This window comes from Aquarana catesbeiana, linkage group LG01 (genome assembly GCF_042186555.1).
Source record: "Aquarana catesbeiana isolate 2022-GZ linkage group LG01, ASM4218655v1, whole genome shotgun sequence".
NCBI classification, from domain to species: Eukaryota; Metazoa; Chordata; class Amphibia; order Anura; family Ranidae; genus Aquarana; species Aquarana catesbeiana.
In genome coordinates this window covers 726,730,311-726,756,159 of record NC_133324.1, presented here as the reverse complement: position 1 = coordinate 726,756,159, position 25,849 = coordinate 726,730,311, and the positions used below count along the sequence as shown (strand labels likewise).

Genomic DNA, 25,849 nt, shown 5'->3' with positions numbered 1-25,849 from the left:
TCTAACGGAGATCCCAGATCAGAATTATATGCCTTTCCCACAATATAATAAATAAAAAAAAAAAAAAAACTAGATTGAGGGCTTAAGGTTTCCACACATATTATGCAGTGGATATTCCTTACAAAGCATGTACTAGATACCCATACATTCACATCCTGAGTACAGCACAGGTCTATAGCCTAATGTGACATATGGCTGACACTGGAGAACAAAGGGAATCTTTGGGAGAGAATTTAAATGATGATGGTGTCCAGAGGATATCATTTTCAGTCCTCTATGCTCCACACAATGCTTGACAGTTTGGTCTGAACATGGTATAATTCTAGTTATCAGAGGGCAGACATCCAATGGTTTATAGGCAAAGGTTCTCAAACCTCTTTTTTGAACGTTGAATATAGCAACCAGACATCATATGTTGTATACACATCTACAACATAGCCTGCTATTGAAGTCTAAAAACAAGGTTTAAGAACGTTTAGCCCTTCAAAATCAAAATACAATGGAAGACATTTACAAAGAGAAGCAATGCACATTAAAACAAATTAAATAGGGGGCAGATCTCCATTAAAAGACTTGGATGTTAAGTAAATAATCTTATGTGACCATAGTTTACAATATTTGGCCATGTTTTGTATATTCTGTACAAAACTCTTGAAATTCTTGTGCCAAGTACAACAATTTGTAAATCTCCTGCAAAAAAAAAAAAAAAAAAAAAAAAAAATAATATATATATATATATATATATATATATATATATATATATATATATATATATATATATATATATATATATATATATATATATACACACATATATACATACACACATACAATCATTCAAGAACATTTGTGAGAAGGCATTTTCATAAGTTGAAAGTAAATAGGTAAAAATGCTGTAATAAGTATATTCTGTATGCATTTCCAAAACTAAGCCTAAGGCCAGCCATACATGGATCGAAATTATCCAGTTAAGCAGGGACTAGATACATTTCGATCCATGTATGGACTAGCTGGTTGTACACAAGTCGATCGATTGACCTGTGTACAACCAGCCTGTCAGGTCTTTTCCAAATGAACAGTGCCGCTGGCTGTAGCCTGCAACAGTGATCATTATATTCTGCCCGTGGGAAAGGCTTCCTGCTGGAAAAATACAATAACTCTGCAGGAATGATTCCCCCATCCCTATCAAATGTGTGGAAATGGGAATAGCTTCATTTTTTAATTTTTTGTTCAACCTGCTGGCTGAACGAAAAAAAAAAAAAAGAATCACGTATGGCCTGCCTTAGTTTAGGAGTTGCAGAGGACTCTTTTAAAGAATTTCCTATATGTCCCTCAGAGCCTTTACCTGCTGATTACAGTAGATGCATCTGAACTAGGGTTGCATATCAGGAATTCAGCTAGCATATGATATCAGAGGAATTGTTACAAATATATTTTTAAATGTTACCAGTTTCATTGTAATATAAAATCAATCTGTATTGCAGGTTTTGTGGTCCTTTAGTTACAGCAGAATTAAAAAACACATCTATCCTCCACACTGCCAATTTTGGGGAGGGAAAGAATAAAATTACATTTAATTACACATTTTTGATTAGTGATATCCAACTATGTGATAATCACACAGGCTGTATAAAAAAATCATTTTAAAAATAAGCACATGGTTCTGCAGTTTTGAAGACCAAGATAATACATTGAAGTCAGCAATGAACATCCAACATTAAAAAAAAAAAAGTTGTAATTCTGAAATCTAAAACATAATTGTCACACAAATAAACATAAAATAAAAAGAAAGCATAAAAGTCAATCAGAACATACAATAATTACAATTCTGTGTTTTGGTAATAGATGGCCATTGTTATGCTACTTTTCACTGCAATGCATTATTGGCCAATCTACCATGTTAAAAATTCTTATAGCTTTTAGTTGTATTAGTGTAGGACATAAAACTAAAATGTTATCTGCGTTAATAAGCAAAATGTGTTAGCAACAAGAACCATGGTTTGAACCACAAAAAGTGCATAAAACATAGTAATACTACAAAACATGGCTAAATGTGTTAAACAAATGGTCCTTGTTGGTTTCTCATGATAAAATATGTACATTCTCATATGAGCGATATAGATTCCACAGTGCACCAGTCTCTAGTCTCTTTCTCACCAAGTCATCTGTAAAGTTCCTAGAGATGCAATCATTAGACATTATTGTACTTTGCACTGTTTCAGACATGGCTTGCTTGTCATGATGGAAGAAGATTGTTCTCGCTAAAACCTCATTTGACACTCTTGGTTGGGGTTTCAGATTCAGTTGACTGTCTTTCATCAGTCCATGCTTTTCTGGTATTCGTCAAAGCGAGGGTTTTCTCTTTGTCAACTACAACGTAATCCACTTTCTCTTCTGCAGCACTGCTCCCAGAGCCACTGCTCTTCTTCTGCAGTTTAGAAAAAAAGTGGTTAGCTACTAGTAATTGGAATATCCTGCAGCCTTTAGAATGCATAAAATAAAGCAACTGTCCTGGACTTAAAGCTGAAATATAGGCACTAAGCTTTAAAAGGTTGCCTCTCTGACTCCTGTAAAAGCCTTATAAAAAGATATGTAATGCTCCCTGCTGATCACACACCATTGAGAGGAGCAATTAGAGCATGATATGCAAGCTAGCCCTTGAAGACTAATTCACATAAGCACTCAGCCATTACTGTTAAAGTGGGTTAGCTCTTCCTTGGACTGTTGGGGTGGGCAGGTGGCTTGGAATTTTGTGCCAGAACTGTAATGCTACAATTCGTTTCCCTTGTTTTGTCTATCTCTGCAAACAAAACAAAAAAGGTGCAAATGTCTAGTGCATTACCCACTTTATTGGAAAATGTAAAATAGTATATACGCAAAGAAATTATGAAAGACAGCCTTATATAATGTCCAAAAACCCAAAAGTTGTTGGCCTTGCTTTTAGGAAGGTGGGCAAGTCCCTCGAAACGCATCAGCTGGCTGAAGAACATCCAGCTGAACCAGAGGAGTTACATCGCAGAGCCTACCTTTTGGTTGTTGGACATTGTAGAACGCTGCCTTTCATATTTTCTTTGTCTGGGTTTGCAAAGCACACTACTTAGATGTATACCTTTTGTGGCTATTGAGGAATATATTTCAATGAGTTGGTTTAAAGGGCAAGTTCACCTTTACAGAAAAATCTGTAAGGTGAACTTACACAAGTCCTCCTCCCCCCCCTTCCGCTGACCTGGACTGCGGCAGTCTCCAGGTTCTAAGCCCCGGTATATCCGCTCCAGGAGTTCCGGGCTTAGAAATCACCTGAGCTGAATGTCCAAAATGTCCAGGAGGGACGTTTTGGAGAATCCTAATTTGTCAGCGCCATCACATGGGTGGCGCCAACCAATCAGCAGCCGCATAGCCCGCCCTGTCAGCTAAGCAAAAGACGTGTGGATGCAGAGAGGATTTCTAAGCTCCAGACTCCTGTCGCGGATATACTGGGGCTTAGAACCGGAGATTACCATGGTCCAAGTCAACGGGAAGGGGCGGGGGGGGACCCGTGTAAGTTCTCCTTACAGATTTAAGCTTTAAGTTTGGAGTTCAACCTTAAAGGACTCCTGTTCTGAGAGAAATAAGGGTCTGGTGCTGGTGACCTCCTTGGGAAAATGCAGGTAGCCTGGGTGCTGCAATTCTTTCAGGCACTGACCTAAAACAAACTAACATTCAGATCAGAAAGGTCAGCCTGAAGTCTTCATTTGCCTTACGGTTTTGAGTCAGTGACTCAAAGTACTGAAGAAATTGCATAGGTGTGACAGCCCGGAAACTGGTAAAGAGAAGAGAGGTCAAGCACCCTTTTTCACTCCTTTTCTATATAAAAGATGTCTAGTACAGTTATAGCCATCCCAGTAAACAATACATTCAGTACGAGGTAGAGCTGCGCGATTATTCGTTAAAAATTGCAATCTCGATTCAACCCCCCCCTCACGATCTTCATCCGGCATTGCCACTATTCATGTAAACCGTGCAAAGGGGAAGAGGAGGAAGAAGAGGAAGGAGAAGGAAGAAGGAAGAAGGAAGGAGGAAGAAGGAAGAAGGAAGAAGGAAGGAGGAAGAAAGAAGGAGGAAGAAAGAAGGAGGAAGAAAGAAGGAGGAAGAAAGAAGGAGGAAGAAAGAAAGGAGGAAGAAAGAAAGGAGGAAGAAGCATTGTATCATTTGGTTCTTTTAGATCAAAGGGATGAACTTCGGTCAGTTTAACCACTTAAAGATTAAAGCCCCTTTTACACTACCGCGACTTCCAAGTTGCGCGATTTTGCAGCGATTTCAGGGAATGACTGTGCAACTCCCATCAAAGTCGGACCAAAGTAGTGCAGGGACTACTTTGAAGTCGTACCAATATGAATGGTTGCTATTGGAAATCATGGGGAAAGACTTGTCATGTGACTTTGCAGTCCCAAGTTGTAGGACAAGTCGGACAAGTGTGGAAGGGGCCTAAGCCTTTTTCTGACACTTGTTGCTTACAAGTTAAAATTAGTATTTTTTTGCTAGAAAATTACTTTGAACCCCCAAACATATATTTTTTTTAGCAGAGACCCTAGAGAATAAAATGGCAGTCGTTGCAATATTTTATGACATACTGCATTTGCGCAGCGGCCTTTCAAATTGAATTTTTTGTGAAAAAAGTACACTTCAATGAATTAAAAAAAAAATAACTAAACAGTAAAGTTTAGTCCAATATTTTTGTATAATGTTAAGGATGATGTTACGCCGAGAATTGTGAAAGAATCGTGATCTTTATTCTAAGAAAAAAATTCGTGACTCTCTTTATCCAGAAGCATGCAGCTCCAGTACGAGGTATAGTATGGAAATTTGTTTCCCTTCCTGTTTGTGAGCACAGCAAAATAGAGGGCTGAAGAGAGAATAATATTGGGCATCTCTGCCATCATTACTGTCACCTGAGATGAGACTGTTTTGGGTAAATCTATGACTTTGGAAAGATTTTGCTATACCGGACTTTTAGTTCACTAGACACTTTTAATCTGTCCCAGACAACCTCCTATCTCACTCCACCATAGCCAGGGGTAAAATCATTTGCAATATCTGAACGAAGGTGTCTTACTTGTAGTAATATATACAGTGGATACAAAAAGTCTGCACACCCCTGGTAAAATGTCAGGTTTCTGTGATGTAAAAAAAGGAGACAAAGATAAATAATTTCAGAACTTTTTCCACCTTTAATGTGACCTATAAACTGTACAACTCACTTGAACAACAAACTGAAATCTTTTAGGTGGGGGGAAGTAAAAATAAAATGTGGTTACATAAGTGTGCACACCCTTATATTAATACTTTGTTAAAGCATCTTTTGATTTTGTTACAGCACTCGGTCTTTGGGTATGAGTCTATCAGCATGGCATATCTTGACTTGGCAATATTTGCCCACTCTTCTTTGCAAAAACACTCCGTCAGATTGCAAGGGCATCTCCGGTGCACAGCCCTCTTCAGATCACCCCACAGATTTTACATCGGATTCAGGTCTGGCCTCTGCTAAGTAATTCCAAAACTTTAATCTTCTTTTGGTGAAGTCATTCCTTTGTTGATTTGGATATATGCTTTGGGTCGTTGTCATGCTGAAAGATGAAGTTTCTCTTCATGTTCAGCTTTCTAGCAGAAGCCTGAAGGTATTTGGAACTGTTCATAATTCCCTCTACCTTGACTAAGGCCTCTGTTTCAGCTGAAGAAAAACAGCCCAAAGCATGATACTGCCACCCCCATGCTTCACTGCAAGTATGGTGTTCTTTTGGTGATGTGCAGTGTTGTTTTTGCGCCAAACATATCTTTTAGAATTATGGACAAAAAGTTCAACCTTGGCTTCATCAGACCGCAACACGTTTTCCCACATGCTTTTGGAAGACTTCAGATCTGTTTTTGCAAAATTTAGCTGGGCTTGGAAGTTTTTCTTCGTACCACTCTTGCCACTCTACCCCATAGCCCAGACATATGAAGAATTTGGGAGAGTGTAGTCACATGTACCACAAAGCCAGTACTTGTCAGATATTCCTGCAGCTCCTTTAATGTTGCTGTAGGCCTCTCTTGGCAGCCTCCCTGACCAGTTTTCGTCTCGTCTTTTCATCTATTTTGGAGGGACGTCCAGTTCTTCATAATGTCACTGTTGTGCCATATTTTCTCCACTTGATGATGATTGTCTTCACTTTGTTCCATGGTATATCTAATGCCTTGGAAATTCTTTTGTACCCTTCTCCTGACTGATACCTTTTAACATTGAGATCCCTCTGATGCTTTGGAAGCTCTCTGTGGACCATTGCTTTTGCTGTAGGATGCGACTAAGAACTTTTATTTGGGGTTAATCCGAGGCACTTTAAATGATGGCAGGTGTGTACTGACTCCTATTTAACATGAGTTTGAATGTGATTGCTTAATTCTGAACACAGCTACACCCCCAGTTATAAGAGGGTGCGCACACTTCTGCAACCACATTATTTTATTTTTCTATTGTTACTTCTAACGAAAAGATTTCAGTATGTTTTTCAATTGAGTTGTACAGTTTATAGGTCATGTTAAAGGTAAAAAAAGTTCTGAAAATATTTATCTTTGTCTAATTTTTTTACATCACAGAAACCTGTCATTTTAACAGGGGTGTGTAGACTTTTTATATCCACTGTATATGATTTGGCACTTAAAGGGGTTGTAAAGGCAGGCTTTTTTTTTACTTCAAGCATTCTATGCATGAAGATAAAAAGCCTTCTGTGTACAGCAGCCACCCTCACATTTACCAGAGGTCCCTCTCTGTCCAGCAATGTCCACGAGTGTCTCAGCCGAGATTCTCCCTCCTGATTGGCTGAGACAGCAGCAGCGCCAATGGCTCCTGCTGCTGTCAAAGTCAGCTAGCCAATCAGGAAAGAGAGGGGGCAGGGCCGGGTCTGGGCTCAGTGTCTGAATGGACACAGGGATCTGTGACTCGGCTCAGGTGCCCCATAGCAAGCCGCTTGCTGTGGGGGCATTCGACAGGAGGGAGGGGCCAGGATCACAGAAGAGGGAACCCAGAAGAGGAGTATCTGGGGTGTTTTATGCAAATCCAACACAGCAGGTAAGTATAAGATGTTTGTTACTTTTATAGGAAAAAAAAGACTTTACAAATCACTTTAACCTTAGCTTGATCATTTCATCTTACATGTTTTACATTTAGGCAGAAGTTCCGTTATACTGAAACCTGTAGGTATGACTCTGAAATACTTTAAACCTGAACACACACATACACATTGCTCTGCATAAGCTGTTCTGGATAAGTACAGTTATGTGTTCACTTGTGTTGCTTACTTTTCTTGGAGGTGTTGATTTGCCAGAGTCCAAATCTAGATCTAAATATTCCACTTGCTTGTCTCCTTTAGGCTTCACCATGGGGCTATTTCCTCCATCAAGGCTGTTGTTTTCAAATAAACTCTGGAATTATGAAAAGCGTAGTACAATTAGTACATCAGTACTAAAAAGCTGTAGTTGAAATTCACTAGAATTAATGCTTATGTAAAACTCTAAATGAGGAACAATTTTAGAAAACAAAAGTGGGACCCCTTTCCCCTTTCTTATCTATAGCCCAGGTAAAAAAGCAATATAGAGTTTTTTTTTTTAAATCAGATACTTTTTTTTTTTTAATTCTTGCATTTTTACAAGACTAGAACATACAAAACATGCCCACTAAAAACATATAAAATTACAATAATCAAAAAAAAAAAAAAAAAGAGAATATCCCAAGTAGACTATGAAACTTCCAGATTATACACTCATTATTAAAGAGGAAGTAAACGTCCTCTGCAGACATTTGCTAAACGTGTAATGTTTAGGAGATCTTTACATTACATGCAGCCAGTGACATCACTGGCGAATGCGCTCTGAAGGAACGGCCACGGGTGCCGTTCCTTCCGAGCCCTGTGCCGCCGGCTCCTGCGCGGTAGTGACGTCATTGCGGTTTCGGCCACTCACAGCGACGGAGCCCGCGAAACCGGAAGAAACTCCAGGGATGATGTCAGCCATATCAGCGGTGTGCGGGCGCTGCTACGGGGGATTCGTTCCAAGGCAAGTATTTCATAATGAGCTAGTATACGATGCATACTAGCTCATTATGCCTTTGCCATAACAATGGGTTAATAATTAAATTTTTCATAAAGTTCACAGCAATATAGGACAAGCCATTAAGTTCAGTTTAACAATTACACCTTATCGGCATATATGTACTGGAGTCTAGCCATTGAGACCAAATTTTCCTGATTTTTTTGGGGGTATTTGCTGTGTTTATATGTCAATTCCTCTATTCCTAAATTAAGCTTAGTCGCATCAGACCATTGATCAATTTTTGGTTGGGAGTTTGATATCCATTTCTGCAGTATGAGTTTGCGGGCTATATATATAGACCGCAACCACAACACATGCATTTCAGGTGGGAGAATATCGTCCGATATAATCCCTAACAGAACAATTTTTGGATCAGAATAAACATGTGTAGAGCATAGAGTGTTTAAAGTATCAAATATATGCTCCCAATATTAATGCAGTTTAGGGCAATGCCACATCATATGTATAAGTGTACCCATTTCAGTAGTACATCTTGGGCAGTTTGGTGTAGCTGCTTTACCCCAAGTATGTAGTTTTTGAGGGGTATAGTGAGACCTGTGAATAATATACAACTGGGGCAAACACTAAAGAGAAGAAGGAGACTCTGGTCAAATTCTCTAAAGCTTGCTCCCATTCCTCATCACTAAGTCTCCAGACCCCTATGCCACCGCCTAAAAATACCACCCAGTGTACTAACACTAGTTGTTGTTTGTAGGGAGGAATATATGTCACCAAAAAGTCCCTGCTTGGAACGCTTTGTGGATACTGCCATAGTTAAACTTGTAGAAGGCTGTTGCTTTCAAAAAAACTCTGGAATTATGAAAAGCGTAGTACAATTAGTAGATTAGTACTAAAAGTGGGGACCCCCTTCCGTCTAAAGTATCTATAGACCAAGTAGTAAAGCAATATAGAGCATTTTTAACAACTGGGAGAAACCCAAAAATAACCGAAGAACCTCATGTGGGACACTAAAAGGCATTTTTTTTAATGGAGAAAGGGAGGGTTATAATACCAAAGTGAGGGAATCACTTAAATCACAATCAAGCCAAAGTGAGGGAATCCCTGGCTTACCAGAACTAGTGCCCCCATAGATTTCCCCTCTTTTCTGGGTTCAACCCAAAATTTGGGACTTTTTTTTTTTTTAACTTTCACGTTTAATGGTTAAAACGTGGCAAATAGAGAGGGTGAATCTCCTTAACTGGGGACAAAGGCAGCAAAAAAAAAAAAATCTCAAGCTAAAAAATAAATATATATATATATATATATATATATATATATATATATATATATATATATATATATATATATATATATATATATATATATTTATATTATATATATATATATTCACACCTGTGCATTTTATGTGTGGTGTTTGCTGCATCTTTGATGCACGATCATGAAAAAATGCACGTTATATAGAGCTCAATGGTAACGTGCCTAACTGCCTAAAATTCAATGCACAGATGAACCAGTCCTTGGTAGTCACTTCAAGCAGGGTCAATGTTTTCAATGTCTTTCTATTGTTTCCTGGATACAAACTTTGTGGTAAATGTTTAAGGCACTCATGGTAGATCATATTTAATTATCCTTGAAGAAAAAAAAAAAAAAAAGGTATAGTAGCTTTCAGTGAAATAATTCTTGGAGCAGGACTTTGACACAGAAAATAAAGAAAATATTCAGAAGCATCTTTAACCTGTTGCTGCCCACGACACGTGTGGCAGCAAAAAGGAGGGCATTCAACACCCACACACATGCGTCCATGGGTGGCAGAGCTTTCTGTGTGGAGAGCGATCTCACAGAATAGTGACTGAGCTGTCAAAGAACACCATCTGTCTGTACTTTTTATCAGGAGTTGGCGAAGCATGTGACCACTGTGGCAGCCAATAACAATGATCACGTGATTGGCCGATCCAACTAAGAAACAGGAAGCAATGAAGTCCCTCAGAGGGTCTGGGTTCCATAAGGATGGGCCATGGCCCTGTATAGTACCTTGCAGCTAGCTACACAAAGTGCCAAGGTGAGTACCCACATAGGATCCAGTGCCATAAATAACATCACAGGCCACCCCTATGGAGTGGGATTTGGGTACGGTTTCAAAGGTTGGAGGTGGCACCAATCCAGATGCACTGCTTATATTGTTGCATTAGCAGGCAGTGAAGAGTTTATTGAAGAATCCGAAAACTAGTTAAGCCAAGAGTGTCAAGTGAAGGGGTACATCACTTCAGGACTCTAGCAAAAAAGCTGACTCACAGAATAGGATATGGTTATAGGGCAAGTTCTAAAAAGCTTGCCAGTGTCCAATGACCTGAAGGCACTGGGTTATATCCCAGGGTCTATGAATATTCAGCATGTGTCCTGGACTGTATAAATTACGGTACATATGTTGCCAACACATTTATCTTTCAACAAGCTAATGTTTGTTGATAACAGAGACAACATTGCACTGTTTTGGGTCCCTACAGTAGCCCTTCATCAAGAAATTTGTGTCACCTCTGGACTTGTATGTGTGAAATATTAATTTTCAGGAGATCCTTAAAGTGGTTGTAAAGGCTGAAGGTTTTTTTTTTTTTTTTTTTTTACCTGAACGCATTCTCTGCATTAACCACTTACCGACCGCCTAACGACGATATACGACGGCAGAATGGCACGGGCACCTGGTACGCGATTGCCTTCCCGCGGGCGGGGGGCCCGATCGGACCCCCCCCGGTGCCCGAGGTGGTCGGCTTTGGTCTGGGAGCGTTCAGTGATGAGGAGGAGGCCATCCATTTGTGCCCCCCCCCCCTTGCGATCGCTCCCAGCCAATCAGAATCTTCCCCTGCCTCTGTATAGTACACAGAGGCAGGGGATGTGACGTCATCTCTCCTCAGCTCGGTATTTTCCGTTCCGGCACCGAGGAGAGAAGACTGCAATGTGAGTGCACAACACTACATATCCCAGTAGAACATGCCAGGCACACATAACACCCCCCTTTACCCCCCCTAATCCCCTAATCACCCCCCCCCCCCGTCACACTGACACCAAGCAGTTTTTTTTTTTCTGATTACTGCATGGTGTCAGTTTGTGACAGTTAGTGTGGTAGGGCAGTTAGTATTAGCCCCCTTTAAGTCTAGGATACCCCCCTAACCCCCCCTAATAAAGTTTTAACCCCTTGATCACCCCCGTCGCCAGTGTCACTAAGCGATCATTTTTCTGATCGCTGTATTAGTGTCACTGGTGACGCTAGTTAGGGAGGTAAATATTTAGGTTCGCCGTCAGCGTTTTATAGCGACAGGGACCCCCATATACTACCGAATAAATGTTTTAACCCCTTGATTGCCCCCTAGTTAACCCTTTCACCAGTGATCACCGTATAACTGTTACGGGTGACGCTGGTTAGTTCGTTTATTTTTTATAGTGTCAGGGCACCCGCCGTTTATTACCGAATAAAGGTTTAGCCCCCTGATCGCCCGGCGGTGATATGCGTCGCCCCAGGCAGCGTCAGATTAGCGCCAGTACCGCTAACACCCACGCACGCAGCATACACCTCCCTTAGTGGTACAGTATCTGAACGGATCAATATCTTATCCGATCTATACTATGTGTCCCCTGCAGTTTAGGGTTCCCAAAAACGCAGTGTTAGCGGGATCAGCCCAGATACCTGCTAGCACCTGCGTTTTGCCCTTCCGCCCGGCCCAGCCCAGCCCACCCAAGTGCAGTATCGATCGATCACTGACACTTGCAAAACAATAAACACATAACTGCAGCGTTTGCAGAGTCAGGCCTGATCCTGGGCTTTGTCTTCAAGTGGTTAGGAGAGTGGGTGATGTGTGACATAAGCTTCTAAATGTTGTGCATAAAATGCCAGGACAGTTCAAAAACCCCCAAATGACCCCATTTTGGAAAGTAGACACCCCAAGCTATTTGCCGAGAGGCATGTCGAGTCCATGGAATATTTTATATTGTGACACAAGTTGCGGGAAAGAGACAAATTTTTTTTTTTTTTGCACAAAGTTGTCACTAAATGATATATTGCTCAAACATGCCATGGGAATATGTGAAATTACACCCCAAAATACACTCTGTTGCTTCTCCTGAGTACGGGGATACCACATGTGTGAGACTTTTTGGGAGCCTAGCCGCGTACGGGACCCCAAAAACCAAGCACCGCCTTCAGGCTAAGGACGTAAATTTTTGATTCCACTCTTCACTGCCTATCACAGTTTCGGAGGCAATGGAATGCCCAGGTGGCACAAACCCCCCCCAAATGACCCCTTTTTGGAAAGTAGACACCCCAAGCTATTTGCTGAGAGGTATAGTGAGTATTTTGCAGACCTCACTTTTTGTCACAAAGTTTTGAAAATTGAAAAAAAAAACATTTTTTTTTTGTCTTTCTTCATTTTCAAAAACAAAAACTCACCATGCCTCTCAGCAAATAGCTTGGGGTGTCTACTTTCCAAAATGGGGTCATTTGGGGGGGGGTTGTGCCACCTGGGCATTCCATGGCCTCCGAAACTGTGATAGGCAGTGAAGAGTAAAATCAAAAATTTACACCCTTAGAAATCCTGAAGACGGTGATTGGTTTTCGGGGCACCGTACGCGGCTAGGCTCCCAAAAAGTCCCACACACGTGGTATCCCCATACTTCGGAGAAGCAGCTAAACGTATTTTGGGGTGCAATTCCACATATGCCCATGGCCTGTGTGAGCAATATATCATTTAGTGACAACTTTGTGCGAAAAAAAAAAAAAATTGTCACTTTCCCGCAACTTGTGTCAAAATATAAAATATTCCATGGACTCAACATGCCTCAAAGCAAATAGCTTGGGGTGTCTACTTTCCAAAATGGGGTCATTTGGGGGGGTTTTGTGCCATCTGGGCATTTTATGGCCTTCAAAACTGTGATAGGTAGTGAGGAGTAAAATCAAAAATTTACGCCCTTAGAAATCCTGAAGGCAGTGATTGGTTTTCGGGGGCCCGTATGCGGCTAGGCTCCCAAAAAGTCCCACACATGTGGTATCCCCGTACTCAGGAGAAGCAGCTGAATATATTTTGGGGTGCAGTTCCACATTTGCCCATGGCCTGTGTGAGCAATATATCATTTAGTGACAACTTTTTGTAATTTTTTTTTTTTGTCATTATTCAATCACTTGGGACAAAAAAAATAATATTCAATGGGCTCAACATGCCTCTCAGCAATTTCTTTGGGGTGTCTACTTTCCAAAATGGGGTAATTTGGGGGGGTTTGTACCGCCCTGCCATTTTAGCACCCCAAGAAATGACATAGGCAGTCATAAACTATAAGCTGTGTAAATTCCAGAAAATGTACCCTAGTTTGTAGACGCTATAACTTTTGCGCAAACCAATAAATATACGCTTATTGACATTTTTTTTTACCAAAGACATGTGGCCGAATACATTTTGGCCTAAATGTATGACTAAAATTGAGTTTATTGGATTTTTTTTTCCTTGTCAAAAGAAGTTTATTGAGTATACAATGTTATAAAGATACATAAAGTAAGTTTACAAGGATCTATAAAGTAAGCTCATTGTTTTACAGTAGGGTTTATATAGGTAAATATCATGAAATTTCAAATATTAAACATTGGGTTCACGTAAACCTAAATTAAAGATATATATCATTTCCTTAGTTACTTTTGTAGGTATTTAAATGATTTATACCTACTATACATATTGTTTACAAGTAGAGTGTATATAGGTCAAATAAATTCTGATAATGAGCTTTAATCGTAAGGTGGAGAAAAGGAAAGAGAAAGAAGAAAAAGGGTTGAAAGGTAGAGGTATGGTCCACAAGGTTGTCCCGCTCGTCAGTTTATTATTCTTTTTAGTTCTCTTTGAAGCCTTAGAATGGGTGTCTCTGTAAGTCATTTAATCTGTTACCATGGCAACAGGACAGAGTCATTGAAGTTTGACAGGAACTGTTGTTTTATCCAAGGATGCCAAAGTTTTTCAAATTTTGGAATTTTATTTTGATCGATGGCAACCATCTTAGCATGGGACATTGTATTATTCATTCTGTGAATTGTTTCTGCTAGTACCAATGTAGGAGATTTCCATGCCTTGGCCACTGTTTGTTTTGCAGCCGTTATTAGTTGGATCATAAGTTTGAATTGAGAGAGTGTTAACCATTCCGGTTTTAGATTAAGTAAAGTTAAATATGGATCTGGTTGTATTATTTTTTTAAATATTTTAGATGCAATCACGAAGACTTCCTTCCAGAAGGTTTGGATTACTGGGCACGTCCACCATATGTGTAAATATGTGCCTATTTCTGGGCATCCTCGAAAACAAAGAGCTGAGGTATTAGGTGAATATTTTGCCACTCTAGCGGGTACAAGGTACCAGCGAGTTAGGACTTTATAATTTGTCTCCAGTGCTAAGATGTTGGGTGAAGATGACTTAGATGTGAGCCATATGTTAGACCAGTCCGTTTCTTCTAAAGTTCGTCCCAGGTCCTCCTCCCACCTCTGAACGTAAGAGGGTCTATTAAGATTTGCTACTCCATATAATTGATTATAAAGTGATGAAATTGTACCTTTAGCAAATGGATCTTTTGTACAGATTGATTCAAAAATGGATAATTGGGATAATGGTGTATCCCCCTTTAGGAATGGTGTATAGAAATTTTTGATTTGGAGATATCTAAATATCTCAGAGTTTGGTAGATCATATTTTTCTCTAAGCGATGGGAATGAAAGGAATGATTTAGATGCTATGAAGTCATTTAGTGTCTGAATGCCTGATGTTGTCCAAGCTTTAAAAGAATTTGGGTAGTTCCATGCCGGATAAAAGGCCGGATTTCTGATAAAAGAAAGGAGAGGATTGTGTGGAGATTGTAACTGATATTTGGTTTTTAGTTTATCCCAGAGAGATAAGAAGTGTTTAGTTATGGGATTATGAATTTTAAAGCGGTCTTTAGGATCAAGCCATAATAAATTTGATATTAATAGAGGGTCATTTTCTGAAGCCTCTATAAATACCCATAATGGGATTTCCTGTTTTGCATGGTATTTGGACAGACTGGCCAAATGTGCTGCTCTGTAGTAGTTAGTAAAATTAGGGTATCCCAGGCCTCCTTTATTTTTGGGAAGATGTAGTGTGTGTATAGGTATACGTGGTTTAGAAGAGCCCCATATAAACGAAGTTGCTCTTTTTTGTACTATTCTCAAAAAATAGGAAGGAATTGGAATAGGGAGGACTCTGAATAGATAAAGCAATTTGGGTAGAATAGTCATTTTGATTGCATTAATCTTCCCTATCCAGGATAAAGGAAGTTGCGACCATTGTTTTATTAGATTTGTGATCTGTCTTAATACAGGAGGATAATTGGTTGAGAATAAGTCAGAATGAGATGCTGTTAAATGAATTCCAAGATATGGGATTGATTTTTCTGCCCATGTGAATGGGAGTGCAGCCCTAGCCGGGATCAATTCCATGTTTGTGAGTGAAATATTAAGCACTAGGCATTTCTTAGGATTAATCATAAGGCCGGATAGGGCTGCAAATCCATCAAGAGCTGGTATTAAGTTAGGACCAGAGACCTGTGGTGATGATAGAAAAAGTAATATATCGTCTGCAAATATACATAATTTGTGGGTAATATCTCCTACTTCAATGCCAGTTATAGTTTGGTTTGTTCTGATGTATTGGGCCATGGGTTCGAGTATAAGGGCAAATAATAAGGGAGATAATGGGCAACCCTGTCGGGTACCTCTTTCGATATTAAAGGCTTCAGATTTGTATCCAGCATATTTTATATAGGCTTTGGGTTTATTATATAATGCTTTGATCCATGTTAAAAAGTGGGGTCCAAAACCCCATTTTTGTAATGAATATTGCATATATTGCCAGGATACTGTGTCAAATGCCCTCTTAATATCGAGAGATAGAAAACATAAAGGGATTTTCCGTTTTTCAGCAATATGTGCCAATAACACTGCCCTGCGTACATTATCGCCTGCCTGTCTATTTGGCATGAAGCCTACTTGATCTCTATGTATTAATTTTCCTATAATGATATTGAGGCGTTTTGCTATTATTTTTGCTAATAATTTAATATCGAGGTTTAACAGAGAGATAGGCCGATAATTCACACAGGAAGTATCATCAGAAAGGGGTTTTGGGATCATACAAACAATTGCCATTAGTGTTTCTTGCCGAAAAGAATGTCCATCTAGAAGTTTGTTAAAAGTTTCAGTGAGAATGGGAGAGAGTATTTCTGAGAATGTTTTATAGTATAAAGCCGAGTAGCCGTCTGGGCCTGGTCTTTTGTTAAGTTTTAGGTCTTTTATGGCGTTAGCAACTTCATCTATAGTTATAGGCTCATCCAAACTGCTTTTTTGATTCTGAGATAACTCAGGTAAGGTTATTTTTGAGAAGAAGGATTCAGCCTCTGTAGGATTAAATTCATTGTTTGTCTTGTATAAAGTTGCGAGATGTGAGTGAAATTTATGGACTATTTTAACTGGATTACAAGTGTAAACATTTTTTGATAATTTCAAACGTATTGGTTTGAAAGATTTGTTAGTTGAATTTAATGCCCGAGCCAAATATGTACCTGGTTTGTTTGTATTCATGTAGAAATTGTGTTTGGAGCGTTTGAGGGATTTATCAACTGACTCAGTGAGAAATAGATCGTATTCCAATCTAGATTTTTCCAGATGAGATTTTGTACTCTGAGATGGATTATCTTGAAATGATATGTAGGCTGCATTAAAATTGAGTTCTAGTTTTTTTGCTAGATTTTTGCGTTCCCGTTTAAATAGTGCCATTTGTCTTTGTATTGTACCACGCAAGACAGGCTTATGAGCTTCCCACAGTGTTATTGGGGAGATGTCTGTTGTATTATTAATTGATATGTATTCCTTTAAAGCTTGTTGAATGGCCATCTGATGTAGTGGGTGTTTGAGCATTATGTCCGGTAAGTACCACGTTGGGTCATGCGCTTTTGGTATGGCTGAGGCTATAGTAGTGTATACTGCATTATGGTCAGACCACGGAATCGGAATTATATCTGATGCAATAATTTCTGGTATCATTCCTATTGTTAGAAAAATATGATCTATTCTGGTGAAGGTTTGATGAGGGTGCGAGAAATAAGTGAATTTCTTTTTCATTGGGTTACTTTCTCTCCACGAATCTACCAGATTGTATTTGGAAAGAAGTTGAGAAAAAGGTAATCTAGAGGTTATTTTGGATGGTGTAAAAGGTGATTTATCTAGAAATGGGAGGAGGACCTGGTTCGAATCCCCACACATTATCACTGTTCCTATTTTGTGTGTATTAATCACTTGTAATATATGTGAGAGGAATGGTGTAGGTTGTTTGTTAGGAGCGTAGTAGGAAATCACCGTGATTGCTGTATCCATTATATAACCCATGAGTATCAGGTATCTACCTTCTGGGTCTTTAATTTCTGATGATAAGGTGAATGGTGTGGATCGGTGAAATGCAATTAGAGTTCCCCTTTGCTTGGTACAGGCAGAAGCCGTGTAAATTTGTTGATAAAAAGGAGAAATATATTTTGGAGTAGAATCTTTGGTGAAGTGTGTTTCTTGGAGGCATACTATGTGAGCCTTCTTGTTATAGAAAGTACGGAAGGCTTTGGTCCTTTTTTGAGGGACATTTATTCCCTGAACATTCAGGGAAAGTATATTCAGTGGTGCCATGGCAACAGATCAAATAGTTTTGACTTACTTTTTGTTCTGCAGAGCTGATTTTTTTTATAACAAAAAGTAGAAAATATCATTTTTTTTCAAAATCTTCGGTCTTTTTCCGTTTATAGTGCAAAAAATAAAAAACGCAGAGGTGATCAAATACCATCAAAAGAAAGCTTTATTTGTTGGAAGAAAAGTACGCAAATTTTGTTTGGGTACAGCATTGCATGACCGCGTAATTAGCAGTTAAAGCGACGCAGTGCCAAATTGTAAAAAGTGCTCTGGTCAGGAAGGGGGTAAATCCTTCCGGGGCTTAAAGGTAAAAATGTCTCTCATTCATCTTTCCCCCCAGGCCCCTCTAAATACTTAGCTGAGACCGATCTCAATCCAGTGCTGTGTCCGAGAGCAGTTGCGATGTGTGCGCTCTCTCCCCTCACAAAGCTCAGTGAGAGCAGAGAACTATTGGCTTCTGCTGCTGTCAATCAAATCCTGTGAGCATAAGGCAGGGGCCGAGCCACGCTGAGTGTATCAATAGAGGCACACAGCCCAACTCAGGATCGAGCATGCATGTCTGCCACCATGGTAGGTGCTAGCTATGAGGGGGCAGACACATAAGAGGAGGTTCAGGCTGCAAAACCACTGCACAGAGCAGGTAAATAACTTATTTTTTTATAACAAAACAACAAAGGCCTTTACAATCACTTTAAGACCCCTTTCATGCTGAGTCGCTTTACAGGCGCTATAGCGCTAAAAATGGCACCCGCAAAGCGCCAGTAAAAGTGCCTCTCCTGTCACTCCAATGTGCTCACACTGGAGCGGTGCGCTGGCAGGACAACAAAAAAGGTCCTGCAAGCAGCATCTTTGAGGCGCTCCTAAAGTGCCCCTGTCCATTGAAATCAACAGGCAGCGCCGTCAAAGCGCCGCTTTGAACCCTTTTTTGGCTGCTAGCAGGGGTTAAGAGTGCCCCACTAACGGCCGAAAAGCGCCACTTAAACGACGGTAAAGTGCCGCTAAAGATTCTGCTTCAACAACTTTAGCTATGCTCTGACAGGAGCCTTTGCTCCATAAGAATTTTTTACTTTATACTTTTCTGGATGATTTTGTATGTCCCTCTACATGCTCGGATTTGGATCTGTGAACTGAATCTGTATATGTATGTATGTATGTATGTGTGTGTAATTATATATATATATATATATATATATATATATATATATATATATATATATATATATATATATATATATATATTTTATATATAACACTTGTGCAAAGTGCGTAGTAGGTGCAAACTTTCACTTTTAAGCGATAATGAAATAAAACTTAAAACTGGTACATACCGGGCCATCAGTAAGATTTGGATTCATTGGTACATAATTTTCTTCACTGTCCTGCGAGTCACTGCTGGAAGCTGTGCTATGAACAGAATCCGGCCTGGTTGGCATGGGGAACCTGGAGGAACTAACACATTAATTTACAAACATTAAGCATAATCTTATCACATGTACCATCTACATAGAATAAAATGTCATTCATATTAGGTTAACATCTTATTTACTAGTCAACAGTCAATATTTTTAACACCCAGGTTTCAGATAGTCTTTGTCCAACTCACAGGAAAGTCTGGAGGCTGTAGCTGGATCCGATGGATTAAACGGTGCATTTGTAATTTATGCCTTCCATTTCCTGCAGAATCGTACAAAATCCAAGCTGCTGGTGGCCCTGCAAGCACCACCGGTTCGACCAAAGTCAATTTCAAAATCGACTGACCTGAGTGGAAAATTATCGAACAGTGACAGCATCCTTTCAGGTCCCTTCACAATTCGGCAGCACCATTATGTTCATGATACGATTAAGAATACAATAAACCAGCAGTGAGCTGAATGACCATACATCGAGCTGTATATGGTGGCATTGAGGCTGGTTTCACACCACTGCATTGCAACGTATACATTGGAGGGTGGGGGGTCACCTCTCCAGCACAAAACCACATATTAAAAAGAGTACTGCAATGCCTTTTTATGGACTGAAATAGCAAGGAATAGGGTCAGCTCTTCCCAGTTTTTCTAACTGCTAAATCATCCCTCTACATCATCTCCACCACATAGGGAATAATTGTTTTGTAATCCACAAGATGAGAACTGGGAGTACTCCTTGAGATACCACAAAAAAAATAATGTGCACAGGACAGCTCTGATTTTCTGGACACAATTATTTCTTTTTACACTTTAACAGATGAAACAAACGGCTTTTGATATATTTAAAGCCCAACTCCAGGATCATCTTCCCTCTTGAATCATTACATAAAGTTTCCCAATAAAACATTGCTGCATTCATTTTCCCATCGAACCCCTACTTTCTCAGATACACTGTATTTCATTTCCTTGACCTCAGTATTATACGTAGATTTTATTTTACGCCCCCTGGCACCAGTGGGAGGATTAATGCACAGGCACACTTCATTTCTGACCTCTTCTTTTCTTACTAAAGCCTAGTACACACTAGTAGTTTTTTTTCATTCACCCCAGCAGGGCTGAACGAAGAAAATTTGACAGCTCAGGTAGGAGCTGCTGTACTAACTGCTGTGCTATTGTGTTCTGACAGGGGGGCGCCGCCCCCCCCACACCAGAACACTACGGTCAGCGCTCTCAGCCATTGGTTGAGAGTGCTGATCGTCATGCCCCATCGACAGAAGCCAGCCGAATGGCAAGCTTCTGTCGGACCCGCTGCAGTACACATGGGCTGAATGTTGGCCGTTTTCTATTGAACTGGCAGATGTCGCCCGTGCACTAGGCTTTACTTAACATTTCTGCCTGTGGGAGGCGGGGATGAAAGATGGAAGGTGAGCACACTAAATGCCAAGCTACCGTGCTTACGTAAACAGCTGCAGAAGTACACAGGGGCCGTGAGGGGACCAGTCTCCTCCAAGATCAGCAGATGAACCTTGCAGGTCCCCAGGACAGAAAATAAACCAATCAAACCCAGTAAACTGGTGCTTGGAAGGAACTGAACACAAGATGTGTAAGGTTGGACCAGTTTGTATGTATGCACCCTAAATTGTACTAATCATCATGGCAAACAACACATTTTATAACACTTACTCTCTTGTGAAGCTTCTAGTTACAGGAGATCGTACAGGTAAGTCGACGAAATCAGGAACTGGCTGTATAGTCAGTGGTGCTGGCTTTGCTGCATAATAAAAAAAAAACAACAAAAACAAAAAAAATACCACACCATGTTACACTATGTAAATATCTTAAAAATGCTATCAAACCATACATGTGCACGTGTACCTTGTGCACCTACTTTTTCTTCTATTCCAAGCACATAAGTGTGCATTGTTCTCACAGCCCAAAGTACAACTGTTCACGATACAAGCCTGCAGAGCTTGTCATGGTTTGCGTACACTGCTACTAAATTTTAACAGCTACCCTTTCCAAAGAAAATAGTTTTGAAAATACGGTCATCCCGACATCTAATAAAAGTGTAATACAGTTCATTTTTTAAAATACACGTAATAAAAAAAAAACACATGGAATACTAAATATTTAAAAGGCCTATAAATATTGTGTAAGATTAAGTGAACTAAAATAATGTGAAGTACTAATAAAACATATGCAAACACAGTCAGTTACAAAGCACTCAGCTTTTAGGAGTCTAACTAACCGCTTAGTCTTGGTTTATTACATATAAAAAAAAAAAAAAAATTACTGCAATGATATGGACTTGCATTGCCGCCTTAAGTGTCACTACAACCATGTGCAAAATAGGTGTAAACAGGACAGTGTGGAGATCTAAAATACATACCACCCTTTCTTCTTCTGGGAAATTCACCTATGGTTTGTGAATCTGTCCGCTCTAAACCATGAGGTTTAGTTCTTAAAATTTTAGGGCTTTGACCTAATTGGTAAAAAGAAGACTCTCTTAATAAGGTAGTTTTCTGAAATAAAAAAAGGCAATTACAAAAATGGAATTCTGCAATGAAAGCAGCGGAACCCAGGCAGCACAGCAGGGTTAATTCGATCAGCAAAAGCAACCCTGTCCAAAGACTTCAGAGCTGAGCTGCACTCATGCCAACAGGGGAAGCACCCAACTCAAAAGGAAAAAAAAATGCTGCATGCCAAAAGCTTGCCCGAAGCCAGCAAAAAACAGGTTTAAAAGGCTGTCATCCCAACATTATAACACAGTACTCACCTTAAACCAGGCTTCATTTTAAGCCTAGTTCCTAACAAAACAGATGCTTTTATGTCTTGGCAGAAGCTGGCAGATTGAATTACCCACTTCTTCTAAACTCTTGGTCATTCCAGCAAGAGCCTTGCAACTGGCATCAAAAGGGGGATCTTAGGTTTGTCACTACATCCCTTACTGGAATCTCTAATAAATATGAGGCAAGGTGGTGATGCAACAGACCAGCTTCCAATTTACCTTTTCAGCAGACTTGACTTTCAACTAACTTAATAGTATAGAGATTGCTATTGTTCTAGGTGTCTGTAACATTGCAGCATTGTATGTGTACTACACGTGAAGGTCACAGTATTTTTAACATATCTATTTTTTCTTTTAACCATAGTCCGTAATAACGGGGAATCTCAACAGAAGTGAACATTTAAAATCAGTAAAGTCTAATCTGCAGATAGTATTTCTCTACCGTAAAACTTATTATCCAGCCTATCTTCAGGGACTATAATGCAGTTAAAAATGGGTTAATTTGCTTCCACTGACCGCAATAGGAAGAAGTCAAAGTTAAAATGGACATCCAGGCAACGCTGGGTTTTGTTTTAAAGGGGCAGGGAATGTAGAAACACAGAACAGATTTTTATTACCGCCTGGGTCCCCATTATAAGGATTTCCCCCGCACTCATGTCAATTATACAGAGATTGAAGAGAAGTCTTCTCAAGAGGGATATAGACACAAGCACACAAAAATGTTCACACAAATAGGAAATAAACATTCTGACTGGTCTTCCATGTTACTTTTTAAAACGGTCATTGCTGTTATCAATGATCGCATGTAAACCCCAGTTTCCTGAACTGTATGATAATTTAGCTGCTGATAGTGTGGGTAGTCTTCATCACAAGTATGCCTCCTCTCCTGGCCTGTCCCTTGGACTGTAACCCATATGATGGTAATCTGGGCTGTGATGGGGCTTAAGTCCTAAAGATCCCAGCACTGGCGTGCCGCTGAGCAGCTCCAAGAGCCACGCATGTGCCCGGACCAGCCAGCGCCGCATGACATCAGTTTAAGCCACAACAGACAACAAGCATAAAACGGAGCAGTGTGGCTGTGTGAGCTCCCAGGTTCGAATGACAACATGTTTCAGAGGCGCGGCCTCCTTCAGGTCACACCCTTCCTCTAACCTGCCGCTCTATATAGGAAACCCAGAATCCCTCCCAGATTGATTCCTAAAGGTCTAAAGGGATATGGGTTACAGTCCACGGGACAGGCCAGGAGAGGAGGCATACATGTGATACAGACTACCCATGCTGAATATCAGTCTACCATTATGAGTTTTTTTAATCCCTTATTAAATGGTTCAACACTAGAGCGGCTATGCGCTCTCCTTTCTTTGTTTTTGCTACAGATTTCAGTCCACCCCCCCAGTGGATTCAAGAGGAGCTGCAACACCTAGAACTACTGAATCAGTTTCTGTTCACACAGGCTATCCCTGTACCCAATTAGAGTTGTGTGGGAACTGCGCAAACTGGTTAATGTATGTTGTATGGAGGTTTAGATAAGACAGTTCACCTGCATACTCCCTAAAGAGGTTCTAATCCTTGGCACCTAATCTAGAACACTGGATACTAGTTTTCATGGATTTAAAAGGGTGGTAAATGTAGGGGTGTACTTTTATACATGTGAATCTCAAATCTGTTCATTCAGATTATAAGAATGAATAAGCCATTCCAACTGTATGTGTCATTTGTTAATGCAGCGTTTCTTAACTCCAGTCCTCAAGGCGCCCCCACTGGTCTTGTTTTCAGGATTTCCCTGTGCAAGATAATGGGAAGCCTGAAAACATGACCTGTTGGGGAACCTTGAGGACTGAAGTTGAGAAACCCTGTGTTAAAGCATCTCACTTTTATCTCTATACATTGTTTGAAAGAATTAGGTTTGCTGGATTGCTGGTTCAAATAATTTGAAAGTCAACAATTTCCATGGGGTGTACTTTTTCACTGTATGTGTACCTAAGTTAGTGCCTGTGAAGGTCATGGAGGGGGACTAAGACAAGATATATTTATTTTTTTATGTGGCAAAAATATCCTGAGCTAAAATGCTCAAAATTAACCGAACTGTGTTACTTCATATACAATATTAGGTAAAGTATATCACAGAATACATGTAAAAGCACTTCGAATGAGACCAAAACTATACTGCAGACATAGTACAAAAGAGAAGCCTTTGGCAGATTTAAAAGGTAAAAGGTGAGGATCATTTGATAAGTAGTTTTCTATTACACACATCTAGTAGAATAAACCCATAGCATTCCAGCTTACAGGGCCTACACTTAGTGTGAAGAAATTCTTCTCATCAAACTCTTATTCTAGCAGAAAATAGAATTTTTGTACTCCGCGTAAAATCCTTTGGTTAGAAACCATTACGCCCCCGTTCACATCTGTGTGATTTGTCATGCTATTTGACAATCCCAAATCGCATGACAAGTCGCGCCCCATTGTCGGCAACGGAACCGCTCAAAATTGCCATAACTCATGTTGCAGCGACTTTGAAAAAGGTTCCTGCTTTACTTTTTGCCGATTTCATAGCGACTTGCATAGACTTCTGTTGTATGAAGTCGCAAACCACAATGAAAACAGCAGTGCAAATCACACTGATGTGCAGCTTTGAAATTGTGCAAGATTTCAAAGCCGTACTAGTGTGAATGGCCAAAGGCATGAATCTACCAGTGCTGCTGACTGACTAGAGAGAGTTCCAGGGTTTCAGTATCCAGCATGAATCTACCAGCAGCAGTTGATAGAAGTAAAATCTTCCAAATGAACAAGAGAACAGCTGCTGAAGAAAACACACCCACTCTGCATTAGGACACTTGCAACAAACAAGAGGCTGGATGGTTATACCCGGTTTCCCCGAAAATAAGACCTAGCGTGATTGTCGGTGATGGCTGCAATATAAGCCCTACCCCCCAAATAAGCCCTAGTTAAGTAGTAGTTGTAGGTCTTCATTTTAGGGTAGGGCTTATTTTCGGGGAAACAGGGTAGGACATATTTGGGGGGTAGGGCTTATATTGCAGCCATCATCGACAATCACGCTAGGTCTTATTTTCGGGGAAACAGGGTAGCAGTGCTGTGTCTTGGCCTAGGTCGACACTTTGCGGGGGGTGGCAAAAAAGCCACCCCTCGCACGAAAAGCCCCCCGATCCGTCCTCCAGCACAAATATAGCCCCCGGCACGGCAGCCTGCTTGCTGTAGAGCGGCACTTGCTAATATTAGCACTAGAGGGCATACTTGGCCAGGGGGAGGGAACAACTGACGTCCCCATAAAACGGCCAGTGACTGGACAGACCGTGTGCATATAATTTCAGTGAGAGAGAGAGAGGTTGGAGGATGACGGGAACCCCCTCAGATGGTGGCATTGGTGGTGGCGGCAAGACCAATCCATATAAAGTGCCCAACCTGGATTAAATGCATATTTTCAGATGATATTGCACTCTTAAGCTGCACTGGTAGGCTGCACTGATGATGAACACCTGACAGGTTGCACTGATGAACACCTGACAGGCTGCACTGATGAACACCTGACAGGCTGCACTGATGAACACCTGACAGGCTGCAATAGGCTACACTGGTGGCCCCTGATGAGACCGCACTGATGAGCATTGATAAAGGCAGCACTAATAAGGCTGCACTGTTAGGCACAGATGAGGCGGCACTCTTAAGCTGCACTGATAAGGCAGCACCGATAGGCTGCACTGGTGGCCCCTGATGAGACCGCACTGATAAGGATGCACTGTTTGGCACAGATGAGGTGGCACTCTTAAGCTGTAGTGATAGGGCTGCACTGATTAGCTTATTGACAGCTTTGCCACACAGAGAGTTTGGCGAAAGCCACTTTAGTTTGATTTTGGCATCCTCTCTGAT

The 25,849-nt window shown here is 40.4% G+C and overlaps 1 protein-coding gene across 5 annotated transcripts in view; it reads right to left on the bottom strand.

Moving 5' to 3' along the window:
• Positions 1-1,450: 1,450 nt before the first annotated feature.
• The window catches only part of GAB1 (GRB2 associated binding protein 1), a 159,598-nt gene continuing 135,199 nt past the window's right edge, over positions 1,451-25,849 (bottom strand). For 2 of the 5 annotated variants that reach the window (XM_073604342.1, XM_073604380.1), the window contains exons 7-11: positions 21,563-21,655; positions 20,857-20,944; positions 19,096-19,216; positions 7,312-7,434; positions 1,451-2,428 (exon numbers count right to left, since the gene is read on the bottom strand). In XM_073604342.1, the coding sequence (XP_073460443.1) occupies positions 2,270-2,428; positions 7,312-7,434; positions 19,096-19,216; positions 20,857-20,944; positions 21,563-21,655 (584 nt within the window). In that variant the 3' untranslated portion in view covers positions 1,451-2,269. The remainder of the gene's footprint in view (positions 2,429-7,311; positions 7,435-19,095; positions 19,217-20,856; positions 20,945-21,562; positions 21,656-25,849) is intronic. The other 3 variants (XM_073604352.1, XM_073604360.1, XM_073604369.1) reach the window with 3 other exon arrangements.